The sequence below is a fragment of the Corvus hawaiiensis genome, chromosome 12 (assembly GCF_020740725.1).
Source record: "Corvus hawaiiensis isolate bCorHaw1 chromosome 12, bCorHaw1.pri.cur, whole genome shotgun sequence".
Lineage (NCBI taxonomy): Eukaryota > Metazoa > Chordata > Aves > Passeriformes > Corvidae > Corvus > Corvus hawaiiensis.
In genome coordinates, this window is record NC_063224.1 from 19,512,094 (window position 1) to 19,523,684 (window position 11,591).

At 48.7% G+C, this 11,591-nt stretch overlaps 1 protein-coding gene across 2 annotated transcripts in view; it reads right to left on the bottom strand.

Annotated features, from left to right (window-relative positions):
* Nucleotides 1-1,264, bottom strand: part of CMTM4 (CKLF like MARVEL transmembrane domain containing 4) — a 36,894-nt gene extending 35,630 nt beyond the window's left edge. Inside the window, exon 1 of one of the 2 annotated variants that reach the window (XM_048316590.1) lies at nucleotides 976-1,264. In XM_048316590.1, coding sequence (XP_048172547.1) covers nucleotides 976-1,161 — 186 coding nt within the window. In that variant the 5' untranslated portion in view covers nucleotides 1,162-1,264. The remainder of the gene's footprint in view (nucleotides 1-975) is intronic. The other variant, XM_048316589.1, reaches the window with a different exon arrangement.
* Nucleotides 1,265-11,591: the final 10,327 nt, after the last annotated feature.

Here is an 11,591-nt window from a genome sequence, read left to right on the forward strand (position 1 = left end):
TTCATCACAACAGTCCTCTATAAACTTGTGTGCAGCTAAAACTAGGATACTTCCAATGTGTTTTTCATGAAACCTGTATGTGCAAGTTTTGCCTTGTACTAACCAGCAGTGGTTTTAAATGCTGAAGTTATATATATGAAATATTTAAATGTTTCTGGCATCACACTTCTCAAAGAACTCGTCTATTTTAAATTACAAGAATTTGCAGTACCCTGTAAGAAATTACTTAAAAATCTATTTCAAGGTGATTGCCATTTTCATAAAACACCTCTTTTCCTAATATCCTGAAAAACACATTTGTTGATTTGAAATATATATATATATATATATATAAAAAATAGTGACTTGGAAAGCAGATCAGATGAAGGCAAACATCAGCACTAGCACCACAGAAACTGCTGAAATGCTTTGGTGTTTATTACGTGCTTCACTGCAGGGGTGGTCCAAGCCTTGCATGGGCTCCATCAAACTGAACAGGTCAGGTGTCCAAAGTACACGAATGAGCACAGCTCACGTTTAATTACACAATACAAAACCTCACGTTTGGTGTTTGGGGGTTTTTTAAGGGCTTTTTCCTTTTATTCCGTGCATTTAAGAGCGCTTCAGCCCGCTGACCGCACGCAGGCGAGCGAGGACTCTGCGAGCTCCGGGCGGATCCCGGGCCCGCCGCGCTCCGCACCCGGCACCGGGCGGGTCCCACCCGGGCACCCGCGGAGCCCGGCACGGCCGGGAGGCGCCCCCGGGCACCGCGACGCCCCTGCACAGGGTCAGAACGAGTGGTACCGCTGCCGAGAAGCTGCCTGCTGTGATGTCTCGGCCCTGCAGCCGTGGTTTGTTCGGCACGCCGGTGACCCGCGGGCACACGGCCGAGGTGAAACGCGCTCCTGCGGCCCCCGGCAGCGCCGCACGGCCCCGACCGGCCCCGCTGCCGGCAGCCACCCGGCTCGCACCCCCGCTCCCCGCCGCGGTACTCACCACCTCGGCCAGCTTCAGCCTGCCCAAGGTGCCCCGCAGGTAGTCCAGGTCGCAGCGCAAGCCGCCCAGCCCGCGGCGCTGGCTGACGGGCTCCGTGGTGGGCTGGTAGGGGCTGCTGGCCGCCGAGATCATGGAGGCGCTGGACGCCTCGCCGTCGAAGCCCTCCAGGTCATCGCCGTTCCTCATGGTGCCGGTGCCGCCGGGGGGTGGCCGCGGGCTCCGGCCCGAGCGCCGCGCTCAGCTAAGGCAGCGAGGACTGCATGGCCGCCCCGCGCCCGTCTCAGGCGGAGCGGCGCGGGGAGCGCCCGGGCAGCATCGCGCGGAGCGGGGCCGCGCTGCGGTGCGGAGAGGCGCGGAGCAGAGCGGTGCCCCGGTGCGGATAGGCACGGAGCGGCGCGGAGCGGTGCCCTGATGCGGTGCGGAGCGGCGCGGAGCGCTGCCGCGCTGTCCCGGTGCGGAGCCGTGCCCCGGCCGAGGGCGCGCAGCCCTGAGCGCCGCACCCCGCCCCGCCGCTCGGGGGCGCGCTCCGGGCTCCGCTGCCCCGGGTCTGATCCCGATGCCGGTCCCGATCCCAGTTCTGAACCCGATCCCGGTCCTGGTCCCGGTCCCGGCAGAGCAGCCCAGCTCCGAGCGGCGACGCCGCAGCCGCTCCTCCCCCTGCGCGGAGCGGAAAGGGCGGGCAGAGCCCGCCCCGGAGGGCGCGCAGCCGGGCGGTGCCTGCGCCGCGCCCGCCCCGCGGGGAGGGCCGCGCACCTGCCCCGGGCTCCGCGCCCGGCCCGGCCCGGGCTGGTCTCGCTGCTCGCGGTTCTCCATCCGCGCCGAGGTGCGCCCACAGCCCCGAGCTCGGCACCGCGCTCCGGAACCGCCCCGGGCTCACGGCCGAGCCCCTGCGCTGACACTGCGCCCCAGCGGCTCCGGCAGCGGAAACCCCCGGGCTGTTCTTCCACGAGTGTGGTGTTTCGAAACAGTGACGTTTTCCAAGGTAGTCTTGACTGGCTGTGAATCAGCTTCTGGAGGTACTTTTCCTTTTGCTGTGTCACGACAAATAAGGACAAATTGCAACTTAACCTGGCAAATCCAGGTCCCCCCGGATAACTGCAGCGAAGTTATTTTTTTTAACACAGCCAGACTGCTGTGTACCACGGTGAAGTCCAAGTGTTCCGTATTGCATCCTGTGATCTGCCATCGTTTCAGCCAGGCTCTGACAGACCCGTGCTCCTCCTCTTATCACTGACAGCCTACACTGTCACCTCTTCCACATGACGGGACTTTAACACATTAACTCTTCTAGCATCTTCCTCTGGCCTCCCAGAGTCTGACTTCCTGCTACGGTTCTTCTGTTTTCCATGAACATTGCATTATCCACCTTGGGATTTCCTCTCAGTTACCTGAGTGTTTTACTTCATGTCTCCCTTTCAGTTCACTTGAAACTCCTTTAATCCTTCTTTTCATGGGTTCTGCCCTTTACATGTGATTTTTAATGTCAAGATATTCTTTCATTTGGCCTCTGAATTAACATCCCCAAAGAAGGAGGGGCAGGGAGACAGCCTCGGAGAGAGAACCAGGGAAAGAGTCGGGGGGTTTTCACCACTGACAGTCACGGCTTGGTGAACTGGAGGCACAGCTGACTGTGCAAAGTCCTTCCACAGCTTCTGTGCTACACCCTGGGCCTGGGAGAGGCCAATATTCTCAAGCAAAGTGAAGAGTTGGGGGGGGTGTAAAAGTCATTGCCCTTTAGTGAAGAGTGAGTGGCAGGGAAAGAAAAAAAAAAGGAAACATGAGCAAAGCATGGAGGAGGGTAACTTCTGCTTGGGTCACATGAACCTGGCCTAACAACATGAAATCATGTAAGTGTAAGGGGGAAATCCTGCTATGGCACAGGGCTGGACTAATAGGTGTTTACAGTCTCTTATTTCAGTTCTTGTATAACTCTGGGGAAATCAGAATGCTCACAAAGCTCTTTTTCTTGCAGGAAGTAGCATAAGTATGTGGTTGTCACTTAGGAGAGTGTCTCTGGATTGTAACTTAATGCTCTGTGGCTGTTTCAGGAACACAGGTTATGCATATTTACCTGCACAGACATTTAGCCTTTATTTTGAAGGACTGCTGTGGCAGTTCTAGAAAACTACCCTGATCAAAACAAGGAAAACATTTTTGAAACATCCAGTGACTATTAATTTGGTCAACCTTTTGCAGTTCTAACCAAAACATATCAGTGTGTTGAAAGAGAATCAAAAGGTGGTGTTGAAGAAGGACAAAGGGGAAAGATGGTTGAGTGGTTTAGCAAAGGTGAGGTGGTAGGAGATCTTTATTCTGGCTGTTTGCTTAGTGCCTCCTGCACACCCTTCTGCAAACTTCTTAATAACTTCCTTTTCCCATGGAGTGGAGGACATGAAGTGTAAATGTATTTAAATCATGGGAGCAGTTTGGGGGTGCTGGGAGGTGTGGCCACACCAAACCCCTCTGGTTTTGGGCAGCCAATTCCCAGGGTAGGGAGAGCACAGCAAGTGAGCTGTGCTCCAGCAGGGTGTTCCTGGAGCAAGAGGGAGGCCTGGTGCCAGTGTGTGCTGAGTGTCCCAGGGCAGCTCCTGAGTGTCCCAGGATGTGCTGAGTGTCCCAGGGCAGCTCCTGAGTGTCCCAGCTCCTGAGCTCCTAGCTCCAAGGGCCCAGCCCTGCCAGGAGGGCCCAGGCTGTGCCGGGGATCCCTGGCGTGCTCCTGGATGGGTGGGTGGGCTGGACTGACTTGGCAAGGCCTGCTGAGGCTGCTGCCAACATTTAACAAAGGAATCCTTTACACACATTCTTGCCTGATACGGCACCTTTTCAGCTCTGCAGCACTGGAAGGGAAAAAATGTCTACGTTTAATATGTAAATAAAAGTACTGATCCAGGAAAAAGGTCACTGCATTCATCCCAGGCAGATCAGATTGCTGTCAGATAACTTTGGCTTTACGAGTTTCCAAGCTTTCTGAGCACAGCCTGCCATTCCATTGTGTGCCTGCTCACAGAGACCAGGAAAATGGGGAACTGGGTCAATGATCAGCACTCAAGACACCACCAGAGTATCGAGCTAATCAGATCAGGGAATTCATCAGGGAGTTCTTCACATCCAGCTAAAACACGACTGAGGAGTGAGAACAAGGAAGAAACAGCACTGAGCGGAAAACCAAGTATGTAATTAAATGATCTGTTTGTTACAGAACAGTTAGGTCAGCTTTGACAGAATAAAAAACTCCCCATCAGAAAGAATCTCCGGGACACTGGTCATAAATTAAAACCAGCTGGTGAGTTAGGTGTAAAAAGCAGTTGAAAGAGAATCTTAAATATTCTCAGTGAACAAACTGAACAAAGAGACCCTCACCTCTCAACCTTCATCTCAGCTATTCCTACAATCTCTCATAAACTTGTGAACCAATTGTGGGCTTTTTCATTAATCACATTTAAGTGCTATTTCCAAGATTAAAGCCTGTGACTCTACTCCAGCAGAATAGGAGTATCAACTTAAAACCAGATTTTTAAAGCTGCATTTATGTAGTTTTAACACACTTAAAAGTATTTTAATGCTTATACATAAAATTTTGTAGATCTGAATGGTGCTTATTAGGAATGGTGCTTTAATGCAGTTAAGAGTGTAAAAGGCATTAGAATCCTAACAGGAAAGTCACATGTGTGCGAGTACCTGAAAAAAGCTGAGAGGTTCTTTAAGAAAAGGCTCCGGTATTTCCACATGACCTACCGAAGGGAAGGAGCGCTGGTATGCTGCCAAATTCCAGGAGAGCTGAGCAGTGATTAGAGTTTAACTTTGGCATCAGACAGGAGGCTTTTTTCCCCTTGAAATTCTCAATGTAAAAAATGCTGAAGCTTTTTCTCAGCTTTTCAGCTGGGGGAAAAGAAAAAAAACAAGCCCCACCCTCGAAACCTAATAAAGGACTTGCTTTAGGAAAACATCTGGCAGCCTTGAGTGCCTTAGTGCAGGGAATTGTGCGTTTTCCCAGTGTGGGAGTGTGGTGTGCACACTGGTTCTGAAGCCATCAGCAGCATGGGAGGTGGGCAAATCATTTTGCTGAGTCAGAAGTAGGAATTAATACAAGAAGAGTAAACTGCAAGTTCTGACACGGACTTTAAGCAGAAGGAAAACTGTATGGGATGGTGGGGAGTCATGAGGTCACATTTCTGTGATGCCTCTGAACAGTGTGACAATTCCATGCCACCACGTCCAGCCAAGCTGGGCATTGCAGCATGCCAGTGTGACACCACTGGGAAAGGCACCTCAGGAACAGTGACGAGACCTGGATTCCTCAGCTGGGAGCCAAAGCCCAGCCCTACCAACTGAGGAAAGGGGTCAAAGCCCAGCCCTACCAACTGAGCAGAGCCCAGAGAGAAGCAGAGAGAAGAACAGAAAGAAGCTGAGGTGAAGGGCAGCCTCTAAGGGCTTCTTGCACTGAATATCCAGGTGAGTTCCACTGGCTCAGAGCACTGTGCCTGTTTGGCCAGGGTCCCTTGGGCACACACCACACCTCAGTGAGGGACTCCTGGGCTTTTTGTCTGGTTAAAAAAGTGCAGCTTCAGTAGCCAAAAGTGGCAGTGAGTCCTAGTCCTCTCCTCAGCTACAACATCGGCCCGTGCACACTTTCAACACCTCCACCTGGATTCCAGCCCTGAGGCCTTGGAAAATAAACAGAGCAGCCCTGGAGCCCCCCAGGCCTCACCCACTGGTGACAATCCCCAGCCTGAGCACCAGGGGTGCCACCAGCTCTCACAGCTGGGACCAGAGGCAGCAGCAGCTGAAGTCCCCACAGGACCTGTGCCAAGGAGCACTACAGGATTAAGGGGACAGGTAAAAGTGTCACTCCTGGAATTTCACCATCACTATCAGGAAACTGAGTTTTCCTTTCAAAAACAAACCAAAAAGAAAAAAATCCCACCCCCCCAAACCAAAACCAAGAAAGGCAACGCTGCCAAACGAATCAGTCAGACCCTTACCTTGCAGATGTGAACATGACTTCATGTGCTTTTAACAATGAGCCATTCACAGAGCCATTTTATTATTTTTTTTTTACTCCAGGATTAGGGACTGACATCTCATTCTGTATCATCTACTGGTCCAGTTTGGTGGTAAAAAAGTCACTGATGCCTTTCACCTCCAAAAACTTGTAAGGGCATCTGCAATCTGCAAGTGGCAGAGAGGAGTTACTGTGCAGCCACAGCTGGGCTGAAGGGCAGCAGACATTCTGCAGAGCACAAGGTGAAATGAATTTCTATAAAAAAGAGAAGCAAAACACCAGATTCTTAAGAAAAGTGCCAACAGACCTTTAATGGTGCTGGGAACCAGCCAAGACTGGGAGTTACATTTCTTTTGAAAGAATCCTGTATAATGAAGCACACTGAAAAAATATGCAGAGAGACTGACAGCAGTGTTTATTTTATTCATGGCACTACATTTATTCAGGGAACAGAGGGGGAAAAAAAAGCCCTGGACTGAGAAAAAAGGTGGTGGTCTTCCAATAACACCATAAAACCACACAGACCTAGAGCAGAAGGCCAGAAAACTCTTGTTCCCTCTGCATGGACGTGGGGATGCTGCCCCTGCAACATCCAGTAGTTTTATAGGAAGTGATGGAGCACACAGGGTACAGCAGGCCTTGGAGGGAAAGAGTTGGGTTTTATTTCTTGAGGAGGTGGGAAGCTGAAGGGGAGGATGAAAAAATTGTATAAACCATGTTTTATAAGCAAAGTTTTAAAGGTCCCTTAGCAGGCTTTAAAAAAGATGAAGTACACTCACTACATTCTTTCTTTCCACGGACAGAACGGGCCAGCGAAAACAACTGACCTCAACTGTTTGAATCCTGTGTGTGTTGTTATGCAACAACCCAACCAGTCCCCTGCACTTCTGCTGGGGAACTGCACATGGTAGAGAAGTTCATTCTTTAATTACCTTCCTGCATTTGTTTTACTTACAGCTAACCTGCAGCTGATTGCTAACATCAGCAACCATAACAGCAGTTCAAAGAATATTCCCTTTTGCAACAGCACTTCATTTCTCCATACGACAGAACTCTGTACTCAGCTCATCTGGCTCGTTCCCTCATACAGTATTTCTTTGGTGACATGGGTCTTCTACATGCAAGGGAAAGTTTTGGCTTCTTGGCCTTTTTGCTTTTTTTCAACAGGAAAAATAATTTCAAGTCTTCCACCACTGGCTATAAACCCAAGCCAGGCATATGGCCCCAGCTCTCCAAAGCCATACACAGAGGAACTAATAAATCCTGATTCCTTGCAGACTTGTCTTCTCTTCCCACCTTCCCCTCCTCACCCCTCCCACCCAGCCCACTGCCCCAGCACCCTCCCCAGGGTCCCCTAGCACAGGCAGCAGCTTAGCTCCTATTTATGTCCTCCAACTACTGCTCGAGCAAAAGGAAGCCAGTGCTGCGCCAGGTTCCGTGTGTGCAGACCACAGATCTTTGTTTGGCCTGGCTCGCCTAGGAACCAGCCAAACTTCCTTGGCAATCCCACCTAAAGCAGAGGAAATCTTTGGATTTATCATCTCCACCAAGCCCTTAATTTTCATGCAACTGGGATTAAGTCAGCTGTCTGCGAGATCTTTCTTGTCACTGAAGCTGGCCAAAAGATTTAAGTTATTTTTGAGGAGGGGGTAGAACAGGCCCGAGCACAAATGCAAAAGCAGTGGAAACCGTGCTAAAAATATTTCAAATATGACAGCATTCTCTTAATAGTTGTGTTGTACTTCTGTTCAGCTGAAAGGTGACTTGGGAGAGATTTTAACAGGCTTTTGCTGTTTTAAGTATTTCAGATCCTGCCAGTTTCTCTGGCAGTTTCTCAGCATTGCAAGATACTGGTCAAGACATCCTAATTCAGCCAGTTAAGCACAGCTAATTATAGTCACCTACTGACAACCCAGTGTTGTCCTGGGGCATGTGTGCTCTTCCCAGGAAAACAAACCTGTGAGTAGCAATTCAGGTTCACAGCATAAATGATTTTCAGTATTAATTCAGTAGCCTCCATCTCTTGCACAGATCAAATGCTGATATTCCATTGCTTGTTTCCAAACCAGCCCATCAGCACAGCAGTTGCCAACTCTTAGCAAAGCTTGAACCCAGCTGGAAACAGGTTCCATCAGCGACCTCCACAGCTGAGTGAGAAAGAGCCAGTTGTGGGCTTGGTTGGAAGTGCCCAGAGCTCTCCCTCTAGGACTTCTGCCTTTGTTTTGCATTCAAGAGATTTTCTGTGCAGTCAGTGACTGGTCTTTAATAAAATGGAATTCTCTCCTACTTCTCCCTCTCTGCCTGTAGGCACAGTAACTGAATTCTTTCAGAACATCAGGAAACTTTGAACATCTTTACTTTCTAATAATCTCCAGAACATCATCAGTATACCAAGTCCTTCGTGGATAATTGTCTTCCTCCTCTGGAAAGGAAAGGTTTTAATTTGGTGCACCCAGGGCACAGCACTGTCCTGCAGTCCCTCTCACTGAGGGCACAAACAACACACAGAGTGGATCTGGTCTCAGCAGCCCTCTCCATCCCTCCATTATTTCTCCCTCTGTTCTGTCAATTAAGTCCATTCCACTCCCTGTCTAAATGGCAAGTCCTCGGTTTCTGGAATGCTGTCAGACTGGTCAGGTGAGTGCCAGAGATCTACAATGCCACTTTCCTTTCCTCAGCCACTTTAATTTTTCACTGCACATGCTTGCAGTAGTTGCAACTCCATTTCTGGCATGTTTTGAGGAATTATTTTTGGTTTTAAGCATTTGGCAAGCCCAAGGTAAAGATGACATTTTTATGTCATAAAGCTACACTGAGTGTTACATACAAAACATGTGTACTGGATACTCAGACACTTTTCAAGGGCAGCTTGTGCCAGCTAATTCAACTTTCTTGTGGACAGACACAACTGTTGGCTTTCAGTGCTGGACACTGCTATTTCAGCTTTTGTTCTGAAAGAAACAAACCAGTCAAACCTGTGTCAATTTAGTCAACTCAAACTTAGAAAGGAGAACAGCTTAACTCATTTTAACAAAATTCATAGAACTGAATGAAGTTGCTTTTCTTCGGGAAAAAATCAGCAGCTCACTCTTTGGAAGATACTTAGATGACAAAAATAATCTGCCAAACAGGAATTATTGAGGGAAGCTGACAAGCAGTGCTACAGCATCTCGCAAAGGCACATCCAGCAGGCACCTTCAGGCACCGATCCCACGCCTGCCACCTCCTGGGCTTGGAATACTCCAGCTCCAGAGACCTTCAAGCAAAACAGAAGTGTAATTAAGTGTCAGGGAAAGGGGAGTCAGGGATCTTTTCCTTCAGATAAAATGTTACTACTTACAGTGTTGGTTCTGCTGCAAAGTCTGCAACCAAAGGCAACAGAGAAAATTAATTGCTTCCCTTAGTCCTGACATCATCTCACAGACCTCCTGCATGTAATTACTGACGTGCTTCCAATAAAGCCCTCCAGGAACTCGCAGCCTGGGGCTCTGACTCCTGGAACAAAGCAGGGATTACACAGCTCTTTCAGAGGGTGACAGTGCTCCAGATCAACTCACACTGCCAGGTCACACCTCTGGCATCAGTCACTGCTGACCACACTCCTGGGGCACTGCTGCACTTGGCACAAGACATGTCCCTGGTTCTCATACTGCAGCATGGCCCTGGTGCTCATACTGCAAGCCTTTTTATTCTTTTTGAGACAGCTGAAGCAGAATTAGGGGCCCTGTACTTCAGGTTTTCGGAGACATCCATGATTGTGAAGCACTGTAACAGCATATTTATACTACCACTTGTCTAGAACTTCATTTGAGAAAATTAACTTCCTTGAGGTTTTTTCTAAACATCTGAATTTCACTGAGGTACGTGTGCAAGCAGAGATCACTTCCTTTCACTCTTCCAGGGAGCAGAAATCCCACTCAATCCCTGCTGCCCTCAGCTGCACTCTGCAGTGCCCATTCCAGAGAGCTGCTTATAAAAACCACTTACACGGAGTGCAGGAATCTCAGATGAGCAGGACGTGTCCCAAAGCAGCAGCTCAGACTGTTGGCTTTTGTGATTATTTGTGCTTGTTGTCTTCCCCACACAATCTGAATGGGTCAGTGAAGGAGTAGCTCATTATTACAAAGGCTGTAGGAGGTCAGGCTGGAATTTTTATGTCAATGCTTCCTTGATGGGAAACTGAATTCCAGTGAAAGAGTGCCTTTGGAATTAAACTGTGTCTATCCTATGAAGATATTATTTATTTTTAAATGAAAAAGACCATATAACAGACAAGTTTGGGTTTGGTACCAAACACTCCATTCAGCTCTCAACACACACCCAGACAAGAAGAGTCTCCTTTAGGTCATTGACAACAACCTCATAACCCCAAGCCTCTCCCATGCAGGTATTTGAGCTGCAGTGACTCAGAAATTGAGTGTTTTGTTCAAGCAAAGGCTCTTACCCAAGAAGTTCATTCTCCAACAAAACCCTGCCACACCTGAAAAGCCAGAGGGGTTAACACCATTTGGAGCAGCACAGGCAGTGAAAGACTCCTCTTCTAAGAGTAGCTTAGAGCCTTCAGAAAGATTTTTCTGCACCAAAGCCTTATTATCCCAATTTTTTTTTTTTTTTTTTTTCCTAACTCGGGGACATTTTGCTTTGAAAAAAAAAATTACAGCTGAAGAGCAGCAAAGTAAATGTAAGAGTTATAAAGGGTGTTCTTCCATCCACTGTCTTCCATCTTCTACCCACTGTCATCATCTTTCTAAAGTCACTTTCAACTTTGGCACATCTGAAGAAGTCTTCACTTGGTTTTCTCCCAAACTAGTATCACCAATAATTCTCTTCATATACTCAGAAAATATTTTCTAAAGCTCATCTTAAAAGGCTAAAATTGATTCTTCACATTAATGAGCTAATGAAAACATTACGGCAATTCTAAAATGATAATTGTGTCACGGCCTCATAAGGATTCCCTTGTGAAGAAATTGTATTCCAGAAAGCAAAAGCTCAGCTGATTTACATTTCAGAGGCAGGGTGACTCAACAAACATTCATACCTAGAGCTTCAATCTGTGCAGGGGAATAGAGGCATCCAGTTGAAGTAACAATGAAAACAACCAGCAGAATCCTAATTAAATGCCCACTCTTTCTGAACTTACTGGGAAGCTCTTCTTACACCCACCCAAGGGAGAATACTTGGCTATTGGCAGAGAAGAGGCATTTCCAACACTCCAGCAATTCACTCCTTAAACTTCTCATAGCCTGGATTTGAATCCTGCTAATTCCAGACCAGTGCTCTGCTTGGGAACAGCATTCCACAAAATGCATCTGAAGCTGGTAAAGCATTCAGCTGTGTCCCCAGCCCCATGAAATACATTATTTCGTACCCAAAGCAGTTGTGTTGTGAGCTGCCACAAGCACAGCTCTGCTCCACTGGCACAGGACACAACTCCCAGCTCCAGAGGAGGGGCACTGGCAAAGGCTGGGCCAAGCCCTGCCTGGAAGCTGCCACTGACTGAGGGACACAACTCAGCCAACCTGCTCCTCCTGCTCACAGAGCTCACCCACACCCTGCTCCTGCACAAACAGCTCCAGGAGGGCATCTCACAGACAACAAAGCACAGCAGAAA